General features: G+C 35.1%; 1 protein-coding gene across 1 annotated transcript in view; it reads right to left on the bottom strand.

Annotated features, from left to right (window-relative positions):
* The window catches only part of LOC110039544, a 98,689-nt gene that overhangs the window by 47,765 nt on the left and 29,571 nt on the right, over nucleotides 1-21,353 (bottom strand). Inside the window, exons 10-11 of the mRNA XM_020744647.1 lie at nucleotides 15,129-15,220; nucleotides 3,158-3,213 (exon numbers count right to left, since the gene is read on the bottom strand). Coding sequence (XP_020600306.1) covers nucleotides 3,158-3,213; nucleotides 15,129-15,220 — 148 coding nt within the window. The remainder of the gene's footprint in view (nucleotides 1-3,157; nucleotides 3,214-15,128; nucleotides 15,221-21,353) is intronic.

Raw genomic sequence — 21,353 nt, 5'->3', positions numbered from 1 at the left:
GGGAAAGAGATGCAAATGCAGTCTCATTATTGATGAAGATAGCTGTGAAACTGTAATAACTACAAAAATGATAGGCAAGATGAGCTTCATTATTGGCTAGCATTCTTAATCATATTCTCTAACTTGATTGAAAAAGATTAACAAAAAAAAGTATAGACAAATAGAATTTTCAATTAGAGACGAGTGACAAAATTAGGTTTTGTGTGATATCGTGCATACAGATGCATGTCATATTCTTTTAGGGCGACCGTGACAGCATTACAGGGGTACACTTCATGATGGCACAAAAACACTTACTCATTTATCAAGGGAAACATATTTTACTTTTGTTGTTAAAAGAGTTAATAGTGATGGTTACTCAAACAAAGACAACAACTTTAGTGCGCTATAAAAATTCTATAATCCATAAAAAAGGGACAAGAGGGACTGGCTTTGATGATGCTAGAAAAACGTGACATGGAAGAATTGATACCTGACATAAGGCAGTCGCTGCTAAGAGGGTTTTGGAACTTTATGCCTATAATCTACCTTCTAGGCTACCACTAATGAGTGATGTCCAATATATCATCACTTCAAACAGCAATGAGAAATTTTGTAGATATTTCTAGATATTTCTAGAAGAACATAGGGTAAGTTGGGTATTAAGTTTTAGTTCAATTCAAAAACACATCTATAGATAGATGATGGAAAGATAAAAGTGTTGAACCGTAGGTTTGAAAATCTTCTTAGATATTTGTGGGAAGGAACATCAAAATTTGGAATCCGATTATTTACAAATAAGAAGAATGAGCCTCTCCTAGTCGAAAACAATGGCGTTGAAGCATCATGCACTGGATTTTACAATCCTAATTCAGCGAGATTCCTTGATTCTGCGTATTGTGACATCCCAATTACATGGAATGAATTGGAGATGTGATTTCTTATGTCGTAATTGAGGTAATAGGATTCTCCCACCAATCTGCCGTCACCAGGCCTTTATGGGCCTACCTTTTATGTTATTTTTAATTAGAATTAGGGTTTCTTTGAGAGGGAATAATTTATATGTTGTTATTTTCTAGTTTGCAAACTTTAGGTTTGTTTCATTTAATTTGAATATTATAATCTCTAATTTTTGCTTTATGGTGTATCTTATCATCTTCATTTTATAAGTGATGTGTCTTTAGCTTGTTCAGGAATAGGTGTTATAACCTTCTCATTGTTCATACCATGTTGTTTGTGCTTCTCTCCACTATTTCAGACCAAACAATCACCAAATGCCTCCTATCCCCTTCAAAATATCGTCGACCCCCTACTAAATTCATATCTCAAACACCTTCTAGGAGCCTAGAACAGTGTCACCACCCTTAATAAATTTCAATTATATGTCTCATGCTATGAATCATGGATTCTCACTCCCTCTAGCCCAAATTCTTCCTTCAATATCCCTTCCATATTTCACCAGTTGTTCCTTTAGTTCGCTTGAATTGTGATACCTTTCTCATGGCTGACAATAATTAGGACCATTGTCTTCCAGATACCTCTTTTGCTTTTTGCCTTTTGCTCCATGTTATTTTACTGAGGCTTTTAAGGGGTAAATGGTCATGGCCCTTTGTCCAATAATTCTTGTTCTGCACTCAGTTTCAACACTTCAACTCTTAATCACAAGCTATCTACCACATTCTAAGATAAACCAATACTCATTTTATTAGATGAGAAAACCTGCAAGTTGATATTGCCTTTCTCCCCCCCTTTGTTGAGCTATTTTTCCCAATATCAACCTAATATGTAGATTATTTGCGAACTCATGGTTCATCTGCATTTGGTTGGGGTTACAATGTTGGACTTATTGATTCTTCCCATATTCTAATCAAGTTACCCTAAGAATATGAACACGAGCCTTCTCTCTTAGAAAAAAAAATTAATTGTGTATTCTTAGAAGGCACCTCAGTTTGACTGTTCTATGAATCCTCCTCCTACATCAATTGGGATCATTTTCCTTTAGTTATGGACTCAGTTTTTCAATCAATCTAATTGGTACTCACTTGGATCAACTTTTGGCAAATCATTTCGAGCGGATGCTGCCAACGCTTAGCTTTCTAAGCAAACAGTAGCTAGGATCAGACAGTTTGAATAGTTCTCTTCTTGAGAAAGACATTTGGATTGGCTCTACAAGTAATGGCAACCAAGTACTAGAAAATATTTAAGTTTAAAAGGCATTCCCCATATTTCCTTGTCTTGCCAAATATTTATCCACAACCTTTTAAATGCCTCAGAGCACACCAAGAGCTGCAAAAACCTATCAATAATGGGATTGAGGATCTAAAATCTAAAAAAGTTCCATCTTCTAACGCAACAGTAGAAATTCCATAATTTTGACATGCCTTGCTTCAAAACTTAAATCAACTTTGGATCCTGCCTTTCAACCAATGAATTCATGAGAAGCTAACCCAGCCACCACACCTATTCATGCAATTAGATATTATAACCCTTCTATGGCATCTATTGTTCTCCTCAATGCTAGAGAGAAGAAGAATCTAAACTCTCTTTCTATTACCCCTACTATTAACACTTTTAAAACAAAGAAAATTTTGAAAAAGAAACTTCAATTGTAATTACTTCGAAGAGATAAATAGCAAGTACATGCCATCCTCCAATATACAAGCTTGAAGTTAGACAATTTTAATTGACCTTGTGCTTCTTTTGGTGTTATCATTGAATTTTGTTTTTTAGTTCTTTTCATCTAACAATGCTTAGCAATTGCTATGCATTGTGCACTTCTCGCAAAATGATAATGTCTTGTTGTACTCGAAAAAATAATTTTAGCAATAGCAAACTAAGAGTTTCAATACAACATCATTTCTTGTAAAATTAAAATTGCATGCAATACAAATAGCAACATAATTTCGAAAGGTAATTAATTTTCCAATAAATTGTCAGAATCTTCAAATAAATGTGGATGCTTGCAATATTTTCCTAATGAATGAACTCTCCATCAATTTGACTATAAATATTCCACTTGGGCTTTATTATAATAAAAAACCAACAATTTGTGTAAAATTTGTTCAACTTTAAGCAAATCAAAGATACACTTTGAACTAAGGAAACAATTAAAAAAATAGAAGTTATGAAAGCATGTGTTGCTAAATCAATATAAAAAAGCAATGGAACATCAACGCACCTTCCAACAATTCTTACAGCAGCCAAAAGGTCATTCCCTTTCCTATAGCAATGATCCTAAAAGGAAAAGAAATAATATGTCAATGTCTCTCCCAATTTCGACTTAATTTTAAGAACATGCCCTCAAGACAAGGCCTAATGGTGTATATAGTTGAAGGTAAGGTACTGAAATCAAGTTCATGAACAGGTAAGACCGGGTTGTTTGGTTCAACATTTTTTATGATGTGATGTTATGTAATTTATCATAAGAGGCGTTTGGTTATACATTACATGACAATAAGACAGATTGAATAACATAGTCACTAATATTGAGGTAATTTAGGGCAGTTTGGTTCACAGACATTTCGATGATACAACTGTTTTTATCAAGGGATGTCAAGTATTTGTTTTATAGACATTTTAAATGACAAACTTAAAACTTTTAGTTATGACAAAAAGTAGCCATATTGGGCCAGTAAGGGTTCATACAAGTTAAATGGGTCTTTCGGCCCAATCCATCAAAGACCTGGGTAGACGAACAACCGACTACAAGCGATCAAAGACAAGTAGTTAAGTACGAGTGGCTGAATCTAAGTTGACCAATTGACGGTTATTCTTCTTGCAAAGAAAAAAGGGAGTGTAATCAATCCTATGATCTCGAGATCTCGCCAAAGGTTGCCCTGCAATCCTTCCTCATCCAACATAACATAAACTTATCCACTCCGGAGGTGAACAGCCTTTAGAGCAAAATCTAAACCAATAGGCCGAATAAGTCGAAAGATGTGATAAGACGAAGTGTGCAGATGACACGAGATATTGTGCTACGAACCAGAAAAATTTTCAACAGAAATTAGGGCAAACAAAATATTTTATTTCAAGAACTCCAAACAACACAACTAAAATGCATAAAAGATAAACACCTACAATTAGAGAGGTAGGCGATCTCTCCTAAACCCTAACCCTAGCACCTACAACTCGATAGGAAAACAATCTCTCCCAAACCCTAACTGTAAGACTCAAGACAACAATCTCATCATAACCCTAACCATAAACATATTAGTATTATTTATACCCCACAATAATAACTAATATAAGACTAAATCGGCATTGGGCGCCGGTGTCATATTACTCCCCTCCCAAAGGACATTGTCCTTAAAGTGGGAAAAAAATAAAACAGTTGTTGGATCAAATCTTATGGCTCCAACTCGTAAACTAACTTGAGTTTGGCTCTTGTCATCAACACTTTATCGAATAAGTGATGGATCGTTGACACTGCATGAGAGCTGCACCTAATCCAAATCCTAAAGCATTCGTCTCTAAAAATGAAGGTTAGATGAAATCAGATAATGCCCGGACAAGTGCACTTGTCGGGGCTTTTTTTAACTTATCAAATGTCTAGGTCTCCACATTCTCCCACTAAAAGTTATCATTTTTCAGTTTCTTCATTAATGATCACACAATCAAATTACAAACCTTCATGAATTCCCAATAATATCCTTTAAGTCCTAGAAATCCTCTCAATCGCTTTCAAGGTCTTAGGTAATGGTCACTCCATTATAGTTGTCACCTTTGACAGATCCGCTGACACCAAGGTTTTGCACATAGTAAGGATACTACGAAGTACCCCTATCTTGTCTCCCTCTTGAATATTCTGCAATTTCCAAACCAATCCTTTATAAACTCCTCTACTCTTCTACACCTATCTCGTTCCTATAATTACTCTTAAATCATCTTCCACCAAGAAGGCTGTCGCAGAAAAAGGGACTAGTGTTGTTACATGCAACCCTTTAACAGTGTCTTACCCACCGTCGTTTCTTATTCCAGGCCAAAATCCTTCAAATCATTCTTCTCCAGCCCCTAATCGCACGACATCCTGTACTACCTGTTGTTGCCCGTTCCAAATCTCTAGATGCCATGAAATTCACTTCAAATGTTGCCACTTAAATATGCTCCCGACTCCTTTGCTTGATTTTGTTTGCTTCTATTTGTTTAAGCCTTTTGAATGTCACATCATTTCTTCCAAGCGTTGTCACTCACATATGTACCCGACATTGTCCGTCGATTTTGCGACAAGTAATTTTGTGTGAAATTCCACGTTCTTCATCATTCCTTCAAGGGCAGTGAATTTACTCTCCATCCTCCCCTTCATAAACAAGAGTCATCCTATAATGGATGAGAAACGCTCCTTCATTTCCAATATGATTTGTCTCGCTTCTCACTCTAATTTCTCCTCCAAACCGTCTATTTTTTGGCTAACATTAACCCTTGGATGGTTTTCAATCACTAAGGTAGACTTCTATTTTCTGAAATCTCGTCATGGGCTTACCAGATCGCATGCATTGCGATTGTATGTCCTGTATGGTCGCAATCCAATTGTTTGCTCCTATGAATTGCAATTGCTTCCTTCGTCAAGCCCTCATCTATTCACGACTGTATCGCGAAACTTGATCTAGTTGTTGGTTGGGATTCTATCATTTGCTTCCCATGATTCTAGAATTGCATCCCAGCGATTCTATCATTTGCTTCCCATGATTCTAGAATTGCTTCCTTGGCTTGATTGCGACTCAACATTTTTAAAAGTGTGGAAAGCGTGGATCATATCACAGACAAGTAAAACTACACAGAGTAGAACTAAGCCACAGAGAAGTCACCAACAACATGGACTATACTAGGAAATTCATCACCCAACAAATTAATGAGTTGAAAGAAAAAATGACGAACATGACCAATGAAACCTTGGTTCAAGCAATAGAACATCGAGCACTATACCACCTGAACCAGTAGCTCAATGCAACGAAGAAAGGAATTCGACGACAATGTTAGAGGAACTCCTTTACCCACTCTAATGAAGGAGGACAATTCATACTATTCAGACAACGTGAGCTCAGCCCTGTCTAACTATAAGAGAAGGTCAAAGCACCTCAATCTAATCAATTGGAGAATGCTTTTCTAGGGAGTTTACTAAGGCTGAAGAGCTCGAGTTCTTCAAGATCCTTCCTTGGAGTCTTATCAAGGGCAATCAAAACCATCATATCACATCGCTTTTTTTGAATTTTTTGTTTGATTATAAAGAGTAAATGATACCCTGAAGTGTTTCTTATTCATTATGACTCCGAAAGATTCAAGACTAAGGTGATTCAATAGTTTGTCGTTATGAGTGATAACCCTCTATGCAAACTTCAAACACAAGTTTTTAGCACAATTGGATAATGCTCAAAACCCTAGAAGAGTTCGCAAGCACTACTGTGAATTCGCCACGAGCTAGAAGAAAACCTGCAATCTTTCATGACCCGCTTCCAGAGGAAAATATTGGAGGTGCGAGATTTAGAGCTAGGGATTGCCCACACCGCATTAGCCCAAGGGCTAAGGGTGGGACCTTTTTGCTATGCTCTTAGTATGCAACATCCACACACCTTAGTTGAGCTATTGGAACTCGCCAATAATCACATCTCAGCTGAAGAACATAACTCATTTCCTACTACTACATAAGCAGAGCACACAGAAACATCCGTAGAAAAAAAGCTTCTACCAAATTAACGGAAGAGTATCTTGCTCTACGTAACCAGTCATGAGACTACATTTTGAGTATCATTGGCCACATCCTTACAAAAAAAAGACACATGCTCAAGAGAGATTTATTCATTCAATGGAGACGAGTTCAGTTTTAAAAAAGGTGGATTAATCTTCATCTTGGGAGGTCATCACCACCAACTCATCAATTGTACAATAGACTCCTCTGCAAGTCTCCTTGACCGAGATGGTGGAGGTCATTCAACACAAAGAGCACTTTCGTAAACCCATGCCAATAAAAGCAAGACGACATTTATGCGACCCACAAAGGTACTGTGTCTATCAACATGACCACAATCATGAAACTGAAGAGTGTCGCCATCTATGAAGTTTGATCAAGGAGTTGATCAAGGTTAGGAACAAAAAGAGTTCGTGGCGTCGAGAATAGTGACCCAAAGTTGAAAGCACCAATCAAAGAAACTCGCAACGAGCTAGCTCAGGCCCAGACAATTCATATAACAGAGATTTTATGAGTCATACTTGGTGGGGATAGAGTAAAGGTATCCGCAAACAAGTCTCACAAGACTCTCTTCAGGAGAGATGTACCTAGAGATCTCATCTCGACAAAGAGTAGTCTATTAACACCCATCATTTTCATTGAAGATTTGTCAGCCAATGAGAACCACTACAGCAACACATTAGTGATCACCACATTAACCCCCAATTAGCACAAATTGATAGTATCTTTATTGATATAGAGAGTTCTATCAAAATTTTATTTAAATCTGTGTTTGACAAAAAAAAATTTTGTACTTCACAATTATCATCTACCTCAAGACCATTATATGGATTCTCTTGCTAGGAGGAACTAAAGATCCTAGCCTTGCCCACATGGGGCAAGAAAGACACAATTCACACTTATGGTCAACTCCACAATAACATAAAACACCATTTTTGGTCATCGGTTGCTCGATACCATCAAGGCAGTTCTCTTCGTGCATCACATCACCATAAAATTCACAGATGATTAAATAAATAATTACTACTATGGGAGACTTGGATGAGCCCCACACTATCAGTGCATGGTGAGGAGCATGCAAAGGGAGATCCTGAAACTCAATACACAATGAGAAATTAATTTAAGAACCAACGAGCAGTTGAGCAAGTTGTCTTCGTCAAGGAAAATCACGTAAAGTTTCCAAACTGAGTGCAATGTTCAACTTAAGGCTCATAAATGACCTAAATTGAAGAAAAGTTAGAGGTAGATATTGACGTAACAAGCCACAGATTAAACGTCAACCCTAGAGCTTGGGCAACGAAGCGGAAGATGCACATAGTGTAGATAACCTCAACAGAAGTAGTTCGACATGGACATTGGCTACATTCGAGAAGTACAACAACCCAAAAGGATTGCGAACGTAGTAATGGTGTCGAAGTCGAATGATAAATGATGAATGTTTGTGGAATTCACCAACCTGAACTTAGCCTAGCTGAAAAACATCTACCCTCCACCGTGTATTTACGCACCAATCTACTCTATAGTCGGTTATTTTGTTATGACTTTTTTTATGCTTTTTATGTCTATTAACGATAACAAATTTATTGAATTCGCCTCTAAAGGTCAAATCAAGTTGCATATCAATTACATCTACCATAAATTCATTGAATTTATCAATAAAAAAATTTTGAAGTGTAGAGAAATGAAATACATTGTATACTCCCTACATCGGTGTTGGTACAATAAATGTGTAAACCACCATCCCAATTTTGTCGGTAATTTCATATAGCCTTATGTATTGTGGACTCAGTTTTTCTATCTTTCGAAATTATTGCACACCTTTTATTGAGTTAGCCTTGATAAAAACAAACATCACAAAATCAAATTTCATTGGCTTGTGTCTATCATCATATCATTTTTATTTTTTCCCCACACACACGTAAATCAACACAGACTGAATATTCAAGGCCTTGAATCTAGGTCCTTTTAGTTGGAAGACCAAGATTTAAACCACTAGGCTAAGATGCTTGCATTAACATCATAGCATTTTTGTTATTTATCTTGAGCAACATTTAATCTATTTTTAATCAGTCGGATCTTCTAAATAACATCATCCACGAAATCTGTGCAAATGAATTTCCCTAATTTTAGCCCACCACAACAGTGTCACGCATTTTTTTTCATAAAGAGCTTCATATGGAGTCATTTTGATGCTTAACAAAAAACTGTTGTTATACACAAATTCAATTTATGATGTACGCGACTCCCATCCTCCTACTAAAATCAAGAATAAATAAATGGAGTAAATCCTCAAAGTTTGAATTTTTCTCACTGATTGGCCTTCTATTTATTAGTGAAATGCAACACTAAAAGTCGATCTTGTGTCCAAAGCCTATTGAATTTTATTCCAAGATTTGGATTTAAATCTATCAACAATATCTAAAAATAAAATTTTATACCTTATAATCATACAATCTCGTTCACATATAACTTCACTAATTATTTTAATACATGTCAACCAAATTGGAAAGAGATGTGCGAACTTAGTCAATCTATCCATAATAACCCATACAGTATCAAGTCCTTGTTTTACTCTAGGCAAACTAATCACAACATCAATCACCATCTCGTCCCATTTTCACCCTAGCATTTGCAATATTTGTAACAAACCATTAGACCTTTGATATTCTGTTAGCTGACATTTAAGACATTTGGCCACAAATTATGCAACACTTCTATTCAAACCTGACCACAAAAATATTGTTCTAAGCTCCTGATATATTTTATTCTTTCCTGAATATATTTTATAGCCTGATAGATGGGTTTATTCTCCTTTCTCAAATGATCAACATCTGCAAGATAAATCTCACATTTTTATTTCAACGATTCATCTATCATGCATGCCACTAGACTACTTGTATTTATTTGATTTATGATTTTCTACATGGTAATATCCCCAGCCAATGACTAGTATTTTGATTTAAGATAGTCTGAACTGTCAAATGATTCAATTGAACATCATTCCCGTCATTTTAAGCTAATCATTGATAATTTTAGTCTTTTGTCTTTACTCAATTATTTTTGTTGACTAATCAGCTAATTTGAACTATTTGATGCTTACTGTACCTACAAAAAATATTTGTTTTTCCTCGATGAATATTTTCTGTCTAAAATTCATTTCATTTTGAGTAAATATATGCATTTCAAATGCTAATGGTCAATAACAACTTCACATCTGCATAAATAGAAATAATGGATCCAAATCTCAAATACAAACAAAATTGTTGCCTGCTTTACATCATGGGTAGGATAATTTCTTTCATGATCCTTTCATTGCCTACAAGCAAAAAAAATTGAATTTTTTATGTTTCATAAGAACACATAATCCACATAATGACGCAAGCACAATTGATACCAACTCATAAGTGAGATAATTTTTTTTCATGATTTTTTTTTAATTTCTAGAAGAATAAACAATAGTTTTTTCATGTTGTATAAGAACATATCCTAATCCTTATAATGATGCATCACTATAAAATTGAAATTCATTTGATCATGAGCGAATAATCAAATTTGGGACAATCATTAAGTAAAAGTTTTAGCTTCTGGAATGCATCACCACAATGATCAGTCCACTCAGATTTTATTATTGACAGTTAAACAAGATGATGGCATAACAATCTAAAAAAACCCTTCAGTAAATATGCTATAGTAACCTGCAATGCCTAGAAATTAAGCCATTAACTTCTACAACTCCACTCGACCTTCACAATTTGTAATTCTCTTAATTTTATTTTGATCTACTAATATACTCTCTCGACTCATCACATGCCCAAAAATGTGACATTCATTACTTAAAGTTTACATTTAAACAATTTAGCATAAAACTTATTATCTTATAAAATTTGCAAAACTGCATAAAGATGATAAGAATGATAACCTCACCAGTTGAATAAACAATGATATCAATTATCGATACTATCACGAATATATCCAAAATGACTTAAAAATCCAACTCATTAAATCCATAAAGATTGATGGAACATGTGAAAATTCAAATGCAATCACCACAAATTCATTATATTCATATCTATATCTGAATGATATCCTGGACATGTCTTCTTTAATCCTCAACTAATGATAACTTAATTGAATATCGATTTTGAAAATATAAAACCCTCTTTCAATTGATAAAATAAGACGTCAATTTTCAACGGTGGATAATTTATTCTTAAAAGTGCTTATTAAATTTTTTTAAGTCAATACACATATCAAAACTTCTGTCCTTTTTTTCTTTACAAGTAATATTGGAGCTCTTAAAGGTAATGTACATTTTGAATAAAAGTTCCATACCTAGGATTGCATCCTAATGAAATGGTCAGATGATAAATCCATACAAAATATTACAACATATTTAGTCAAATATATACAATCACCTAGGCTTTAAAATATTCTCCACGAATTCTTAAATTAACCTCACATTTGGCTAGCATTCACATAATTTCCATTTGATAATTTAATTGATAGCACAATGAACATCTTTGAAGTATACAAACCCATCACTTAACTAAATATTTTGTAATGAATGAGTAAAATGCCCCCTGTAGAAAAAAAAGATTTATATTCGTCTATTCTAAAAGATATAATACTTATAATAAGATAAAGATGCATGAATATCTAATAATGAATAATTTAGCATAAATTTATGATTATGATATTATAAAATAGAATAAAAAAAATACTATATTCCATATTAAAATTTCAATCAATTTAATCTTTTAAATGTAAAACAATGCATGTAATAATTTTAAGTGAATCCTTTACTTCTTCTTGCTTTACTTCTTGTTGCAATAGTGCATACACCAAGAGTTGAACATTCTCTATACATGCCTGATTCTGATTTGAAACGGATGTTGTCGATCCAATTATTCTCTATCCACCAAAACACATTTAAGATGATATAGCACAAACCCTAATTTCTACTGGAGCCCATAAATTATTTAATCTTTCATTTAACTTATATCTCATTTTTTTCAACAATTCAATTCATTTAACTTTTTATTTAATGCAGTGCGAAAGAAAAAAAATTGAAACCGTAAAACAATTAGATCATTTTCATTTTTCTTCATTCGGTTATAAGAATGTTTTTAATATGTGTAACAAATGAAACATTTTAAAAGAGCGAGAAAAATTAAATTAACGCAAATAAAGTAAAAATTACTCACCTTAACCTTTTAGGAGACTTTTGTAAATGTCTATTCTTCCACTTACTTTCTTTGAATATCACCTCCACTTCACTATTTATAATCCAAATTTCTTCCACTATCGCTTCCTTTGGCTTGGCTCGGTTGCCTCATTCACGAAGACCACTTCCCTCACAAAAACTCTTCGTTCCTCCTCTTTCCTTTGTACAAAATGCTTGCAACCATATTTCCTTCAACTAAGCTTCCCATATCCCGCGTGCACGCGACCCGCTCCTCATATAATTGGTTTAGCCTGATGTCTAGAACGAGATGACTCCCGCACGAGAACAACCTCGTCCTCTACTCAGCTTCCCTATTCATCTCCACAAAGCCGCTCTCTTCTTCATATAAGAGCCGGTCGATCCGCCCTCTCCTCTCGCACATAGTGTCTCTTTTTTTCCTGTCTTCCTTTCCTTCACACTTGAAGTGATCCAGCCACCTGTAAGTGGTGTGCCTCCCTTCTTCCTCTTCCTTCATCCCACAACAAGCTAGGATAAATGTCGCCAATGCTTCCTTCCCAAAGGCGAGCACCACTTCTCCTGCACGCGCTAAATCGTCTCTTTCTTTCTTCTTCCTTCTTTTTCCCTCACCTCTCTAAGTCCTTTCAAGCTAGTCTTTTGCTCCACCCAATAGATTAGAAAAGAGAGAACTTATTCATCTCTAAAACTATTGAGATGGTTATACCCGTCGAACCGACCTAAAATCTACTTTATTTTATCTTATTCTAGTTACAGTTATTACAATCATTACCCTGTTTGGCCAAGCCATTATAAGAATTAGGCACGGACTATGCAGCATTGACACTTCTAAAAATGTGTTGTACCCGTGTCTGACACATATCGGTCACCGATAGTTGTCTGACATGTCCTAACATTTCTCCAACACTATAAAACATATGTTTGAATTTTTTTCAGACTCGAACGCGTCCAAGACACACCTCAACGCCGCAACGGACGTTAGCTTAATACAATTTTGAGAAAATAGGGCACATGAATTAGAAAAATATAAATATATGTAAAGCTTTAATTATATCTCACAGTCGAAGCCACTCAATCTCTTGTCATGTTGAGGCTCTCTCTAACATTCGTCGAAATCGAGCATCGATGGGGCATTCAATATTCGTTGAAGTTGAAATATTAGTAATTTCTTCTTTATAATCATATTATTTTTAAATTTTAGTAGATAAGTTGGATTTAAACTTGAATGAATTCGTTTGAAACATATTATATATGATTTTAAAAATTAATTTTCATAAGCATGAGGTTTTATAATATAAATTAAATTTATGAAGGTAAACTTTATTCTTGCATAATTTGTGCAGTGACATTTTTTATCAAGAATAATGAAAGAAATATATTTTTTATATTAATAATTAATTAAATATAAAAATGTGTCATGTCATATTTTTTTCAATTATGTCGTGTCCCCGTATCATGTCGTGTCGTGTCCATGTCCCCGTGTTTGTGCTTCATAAGGCACAAAGGTCAACACAAACGAACATATTTGATTGTTTTAGCGTGTTAAAAAATTTTATCTTAAGCTTAAACAATGATGCTTTTATCAGGGCAAATGCATGAGAGCTTCATCTTTTGATGCGCTTGCACAATTTTTAAAGTGTTGTATTTGAGTTGAAAGGTATTTGTGTTGTGCTTTATATTTTTTAGGTAGTTCTTCGCATGAAAATTGTAATTAAAATGCTTGCAAAAAACATGTCAATTTGAGTTTTAAAATATTGCATTCTATCTTAATTACGCCTGCATTGCAAATCCAGCAGCAAATTTCAGGAGTTGGAATCTTTCATGTGTTTTCAAAATAACATTATTTTTGTCCCAATATGGTTGTAATTTAGTCCACTTGGCCACACAAGAAATCAATTTTCCCCTTATATATATGATGATCCCTCAGTTCATTTCCCCTGCAGATCAAAATTTTGGTTCAATCGAAGTACTGAGGTTCCCTCCATCGCTTATGTGCAAGTTCTCAAGTTCCTCTAAGTTCATTTCATTCTTCCAGTATACATTATGTTCTCGACCTGATGCAATTTTTGCTAAGAATTTATAGAAACATCACATTGATATAAAGTTAAAAATTGCTAAACAAAATAAGAAATATAAAACAATGGCTAATACTTAGAGAAAATAGTGAGGATTTAATGAAACTGATTTTATACTTGATTGAATTCAACTAAAAAGCTCCAATTAAGATCTTCCGACTCGAAGAAAATCCTTAGGAAATTATGTTCAATTTATTTGATTAATGAGCCTCAAGAATTTTATTTTGGATTTATTTTCAATATGGATAATACAGTACGGTATCAAGGCAGTTCCAAGCCTATTGTGCCTACAAATCGTCCTCCTCAATGAATGAAGTGTTGTCCGTTCACTACCACTGGCCACAGCAACACCTATTGCCAAGGTTGACCAAATTATTAAGTACTACTCCTACAGAAACGCACAACTACCCAGTTCATAGGATGAATACTTTTTCCACTAAGAGGCTTGAATCAAAGAAAATTAACAAAAAGAACAGCGCCTGATCTACATGGCATGCACCCCATTTCTAAATCTCCTAAGGCTTTTTTGGCTACAGGGGAATTGATGCACACGAGCACAAAATAAAGACAAGAGCTTAGACCAAATCTAAATTGAACCAAATCAATTTCATGGTTTAGCATAATTCCTAAGCTCAGTTACACTAATCAAATAAAAATCAAGCAAATTTGGAACACAACCTTGCTAGTCACCCACACAACTTTACATCCAAATTTGCTCACTAGGAGCTAATGGAACGCACGCAAAGCTGTTACTATGGCAATGGCATTAAGGAAAAGTAAAACAGAGACAGATGGTTAAATAAAGGAGAGGAGAATCACCAAGAAAGCTCAAACAAAAGTTTCCATTTAGGTAACGACTTCTTATAGCCGCTATCAGCAGCAATAACCAAAAACAAACAAAAAAAAAAAAAAAACAGTTCAAGGCTATCCAGCTAACTTAAAAATAGCCGTAATTTTACAGAAAAAATGATCGAATTCTTGCTTGTTGTGTTCAATTTTACTAAAATATGATGTATACTGAAGAAAATATTTTATACCGTAAGTATACCAGCAATTGTGTCTGCATCCATGATTAATAAGTACCAAACAAGCATGAAACTCAAAATAAGAAAAAAGGAGACAAGTCGGTTGAATTGAAATTACTACTAATAAATTTCTCCGAACAGTGGCAAAATGGATAGGCACAAACCTTTGCATCTTGAAGATAATCAAGAACTAAATCAACCGTCTCATTTAGTCCTGAAATGATCTGCATCACAATGGCTTCACTTGTACTGGTCCCTGAAAGAAACTAATTAAATGTGAGAACTGATAAAAGAAGCAAAGGAAATATTATTTCCAATTTGATGCAACTTTAAACATGAAGGCTTTTGAAAAAACAGCATAAAATGACATGATATTTGGAGATGTATATGTGCATAGACGTCAACGTCTACAACAAATTTTTATTTTTTTTCATGGGAGAGGAGACATTAAATCTAAGGACTTTCGTAAGAACTAATAAAAATCTTTATAAACTAAACTAGCAAGCATGCAAGATTTGAAAATTCACACATTTGTCTTTATAAATTCTCAATCACAACTCAATCTAGTATTACATCAAGAGTTAAGTGTATTATATACAAACCTTTTCTTGTAGAATATGTATCCATATATCTTAAAAATATTCCATTTCCATCTTTATCTTTCGACATTAATGTAGTACATAGATCCTATAGATGCATTTTAAGCCTTTAATGTGTAAGCACAAACCACCTAATCTTAGATGAAGATATTCAACATAACCGACTTTAGAGATCTTAATATCGTTAATAATAATAAAATTTTATTTTTACCGTCACATTAGTAAAAAGAAAGTTGACGAGGCTTCAAAGAAAATCAAGGGTTAAAAATCAGTAGAATCAAATGGTATCCCAATAGAAGTGTGAAAATCTTTAAGAGATTTGGCGATTTCTTGGCTTACTAAAATTTTTAATATTATTTAAAAAACTAAAAAAGATGTCTGAAAAGTGAAGAAAGAGTATTTTGTTCTCCTTTTTTAAGAATAAAGTGGAAACACAACAACGTGCAAATTATAGAGAAATTAAATTAATGTGTCATTCACTAAAATTATGGGAGAGAGTAATTGAATATATGTTAAAATGTGATGCAAGGATTTCTCATAATCAGTTTATATTTATGTCGAGCAAGTCTTCAATAAAAGTTATACATTTATTGAGAGGTTTGATTGAGAAGCACAGAGAGTAAGGAGGATCAACATAAGATTTGTAATGATTTATAAAAAACTTACGATAAGTTTTCAAGAGAAGTACTTTGGAGTGTTTTAGAAAAGAAAGGTGTTGATATGTCTTATATTCAAGTCATTAAAAACATGTATACTAAAAATGTTACTTCTGTTCGAACACAAGGAGGATTGACCAAGTATTTTCCTATGCATATGCTTCATGAACAACTATATCCTCATTTTGATACCCAATTTGGATTAAATCAGGAAATTTTTAACTATTTTAAAATACATCCATTTTTAGCATCTCTTAAAATCAATTCGAACTATCTTATAAAATTCTATATTTTGAATCAATCATTTTTGATACTCAATAGCATATATAAAATATTAATATATTTAATTTTTTATGAAAATATAAATCAATAAATTAAAAATTTTAATTAAATCTCTTAATTAAATTAATTGATTATTGTAAAACAATATTCGATACTATAGTTGCTCCCCTTTTTCAACCTAATTAAGTTAATTTAATTTGATTTAGAAGCGTGGTGCACACACACACGTGCGCGCACGCACATATACACACACACACACACACAAATACATACACAAATATATGTGGTGCACACACACACGTGCGCGCACGCACATATATACACACACACACACACAAATATACACACAAATATATGTATCTGAAAAGATATATATATGTATGTATTTGAAAAGCTCAAGGTCTGATTTTATTGAAATAGAAAGGATACATAAAGGTTGTATGAGGGAGCACAAAAGAGGCACTTTATCCTACCCATACAATACAAGTACAGTAATATCCTAACAAAAAGTTACAAATAAACTCAATAAAATGTACAATAAATTTAAAACATATAGAAAACAAGTAGCTAGGGACGAGCTAGTTTTGTCATGTCTCTTCCTCTAGTTTTAGGTCAGATAACAAACTTTGAAGAGTCGTGTCATTGCCAAGAGTAACTAAAGTATCACCCATTAAGTTTCCAAGTTTGAGTGTGCCCCCAACCTTCTTCCGTAGAGAAGTGTAAACCTTTCATTCTTCATCTGAAGACAGGCTCATGCGATCTTAGAGCCGCAGTAGAAGGAAAGTCAGTCGTTGCCACCGCGATAAGTTCTAGTGTATGTGAAGTGTAAATTGTTACATTTGCACCTATGCTTCCTGAATAGGAGCTACAGGACTATCTTGATTTGATTTTTGGTTGGAACATTATCCGTTGTAGTATGGTCAGGAGAAGGGATCCCAGGGGCAGACATCAACTCTTATTTTGTGGTGATTCCCTCCTCAGGTTGGCTATCATCAGGTTTGTTGGGAGCGCGTTCGGGCACATGGGGTGCACTAATAGTGTGTTATTGCTTTTAACTATTGGTTTTCATCTTTGGGTACAATATGAAACATTTCTCCTGCGGGTGTCCAAACATCTTGCAATGCTTGCAATAGTAAGGTTTCTGTTTCATAATGATTTTTTGTCAATAACCATTGTGAGCAGATCCAAGTCAGACTTTTTCTACATTTAATAGTGTAATATCTCTTTCAATATAAATTCTTGCAATAGAGGACCTTTCTGTTTCATAATGATTTTTTGTCAATAACCATTGTGAGCAGATCCAAGTCAGACTTTTTCTACATTTAATAGTGTAATCTCTTTCAATATAAATTCTTGCAATAGAGGATCTTGAGAAATGAACTATACGTAAATCTACCTGCAAAGATTTTCCAATGATAGTCTCAAATGCATATAAGATAGGTAGATAAAAGAATTGAAGTTTGAGTTCAGGTAATGAAAACCAAATAGGTGCAATTAAGGGTTCTTGACTGGGATCAAAATTAGAGGTCTATTTGAGATATTTCATATGTTTACTCTCGATTGTGATGAATTTTTTTGAGAAAATTCTCGTGTAATCTTCTTTTATGTTCAACTGTATCATAACATGCATTTCGTCGAAATGACCCACATGTCAATCCCCGACAAGTTTGAAACCTTCAAAAACCTTCTTGATGATCTTCATCGTAGAGCAACATAATTGGAACTTTCCAACTAGTAAATTTGTATTTTCCTGCACGAGTTGAAATTTCAGCGTCAGAGAAGAATAATACTGGTTAGCCAAATTTTTTCTCTACTTTTTTTATGAGATTGCAATCGTCATTTCTTGCAACAGAATCATGGTACATCTGCGATACTACCAGACTATCAATGAGGTGGAAAGAGGAGTTGCGTTTGTGAACAACTATAGCATAGGAGGGTTTTGCGGGATTATCACTGGCGACGGCGGCAGCATAAAAAAATCCTGATGCCATTAGCGTACTTCACACAAGCACTGCAGCAAATGGAGCAACCGGTACGCGAGCAATCAATCAGTCGAGCAAAAACTGTAGAAACTATGGCGGAGCAGTCGAGCGGCCTTGACGAACCTGCCGCGCAAAGCGTCGCAGAAGACACGATAGACGAGAGCAGAAAGGCTCGACGATGCAGCAGACGGCGCAGCAGGCTCGACGACACGACGACGCAGCAAACGACACAGACGATGTAGCAGGCGAGCAAGCTCGACAACGCGAACTCCTCCGCCAGCCAGAGCCGAAGATGAAGACTAAAAGTATCGAAACGAGCGAGTGAAAACAGATGTCTGTTTCGAGCTAGAGTTCGCCATAAACAGAAATCCTAGCAGAGCGAAAAGAAGAGTGTTGTTTCTCACCTTTCCGACTTGTCTTCATAACAAAAGGTCAATCACCTGCACCATCACGACAATCCTCATAGCTTGTAGGAAACACAATCGCAAACTCCACCTGAAGACTACCCACCACGTGCGCAAAGGACGTTTTGTCAAGTTCAACCGAAAAAGGTCAATCACCTGCACCATCACGACAATCCTCATAGCTTGTAGGAAACACAATCGCAAACTCCACCTGAAGACTACCCACCACGTGCGAAAAGGACGTTTTGTCAAGTTCAACCGAAGAAGGAGGGAGCGCCATCAGAGCATGTAGATCCACCTGCTACGACCTCCCGATATAATCGCGGAAACAGGGAGAGGGAAAGGTGCGGAGACTGAAGCTGTCGACGTCACCTGCTACGACGTTCTGATAGAATCGCGGAAGCTGCAAACACTGTCAGCGTCGAAACAAGCAAAACATAGGAAACAGACGAAAGCGCAGTAAGAAACGACGCAGATGCGAGCCGACGAAGCAGAATATGCGAGGATACGGAAGCAGAGAGACGACGAAACCGAGGCGATGACTATGCTTTGATGGGAGACATGCGTTGATTCAGTTAACCGTGGTTGAAGACAACGTTCGGATATTCTCCAAAAAATATAATAATATTGCAGACAAGTCAATGAAGTTACTCAAGTGATCTCTTAATTTTTACCTAAATCATGAATCTCTCACTGTACCGGTATGGTTTAGTCTACCTGGTCTCAAGCTGCACTTTTTTAATCATCAGATTCTTCACTCTATTGGGGTCATACTTGGGGACCATATGAAGCTAGATCTACCCGTCTTCAATCTAACCAGGTCTTCTGTGGCCAGAATACTTATGAAAAGGGATACTACTTTACCTGATATTACTGAAGTCTGGCTGAGCACAACACATAATGGATATTGGCAACAAATTTTCATGAAACATAGACTGTTTTATTGTACCCACTGTAAGATGTTTGGGCATACCTTTGATAAATGTCATAGGCTCCATCCTAATTTGAAATCTAAAGCTCAAATGAATAAGGATTGGTCTAACCCCACTGCTCTTGACACATCTGCTCAACCTGTGGAGGAATTTACCACAAAACAGGAGTTGGGGTCTGATTTAATTGCCCCTGAGGATCCCCTTCCTGTTAATTTTGTTTATGTTTCTGTGATTGATGTGATGTCGGATGGCTCTGTTGGGCAATCTACACATTCAAACCTTAATGAAAACAATACTGAACGATCCTTACATACAAAGGATAGTGTTCAAACTGATAATCAGGAGAACCTTGCAGCTCCCCATCTTCAGGAAGTATCGAGTGCAGAGGCGACAGCTCATACTTCACATACACTAAAACCTATTATGGTTACAACGGTTGACAATCCTTCTACTACAGTTCAACCACCTCATACGAATGATCAATCTTTAAATGAAGACTGACAGGTTTACACATCAAGGAGGAAGAAGAAAATGAAAACCTACTTGAGCTCAGGAATCCAATTGATGATACTTTGGTTACTTCGGGTAATGGTACACACCTCACCAATTTGTTAGCTGACTCCCTTTCAAGAACTAGAGGCAGAGGCAGGACTAAATTGAGTCGTCCGTAACTTTTTCCGCTCCTTGGTTGTTTTGTTTTTTTATCTTATATGTATCTTCTCTTTTTTTGGGATTTTGTGTGAGTTGTACCGTGTGGGTTGGGTGTCTACTTTTGGGCACACTCATACAACCTATCTGTATCTTTTTCTCTTTAATATATTAGTCCTTAGACTTACTGTTGCGGAAAAAGGGATTTTGTGTGAGTTGTACCTTGTGTGAGATATATCTGTATCTTTTATATATATATATATATATATATATATATATCTCCATTTTCTCTATTCTCATCCCCACCACTTACTAGAGTACTATTGCGGAAAAAGGGATTGCGATTGGGCGATTCTGTGAGAAGCAGATCATTGAAATTAAGAACTATACTCTTGGGTAACAGCTGCAGCATGGAAAACAAGGAGGAAAACGGGAAAGGAGAGGAAGGATATGAGAGAATATTTCAAGAGAAAAATTGAGGTTTGGAGGTAAGAAATCTATTTCTAAGTGAATTTATAAAAGTTTGCATTAATTTCATCTTACTTGAGAATACCAGTTACTTTTTTCAGTTTTGTGAAATTTATATTTAGCCAAATTATTTGGGCACAAATTTTGGATTGTAAATTTAGAAAAGGGTTGAAGGGAGATTTGGAAGAATAGTGTGTACGAGAAGAAACCAATTTGAGGTAAATGCTTATTGAAATTAAAAATGTCTTAAATTGAATTTAATTTAAAGATTTCCTTAAAATTTATAAGAAAAGATGATTTCTAGATGGTCTATGCTAGACGACAAGCTCATGACGAGCTTGGTGAATCTTATCATGAGATTGTTTCGTTAACAAAATGAGTTAATTAAGTGCTAAATTAAGAAGCAAATATTTCATAA

This window comes from Phalaenopsis equestris, unplaced genomic scaffold, assembly GCF_001263595.1.
Source record: "Phalaenopsis equestris unplaced genomic scaffold, ASM126359v1 Scaffold000002, whole genome shotgun sequence".
Classification (NCBI taxonomy): Eukaryota; Viridiplantae; Streptophyta; class Magnoliopsida; order Asparagales; family Orchidaceae; genus Phalaenopsis; species Phalaenopsis equestris.
The sequence above is the reverse complement of the archived record's forward strand: the minus strand, read 5'-3'. Positions and strand labels throughout refer to the sequence as shown.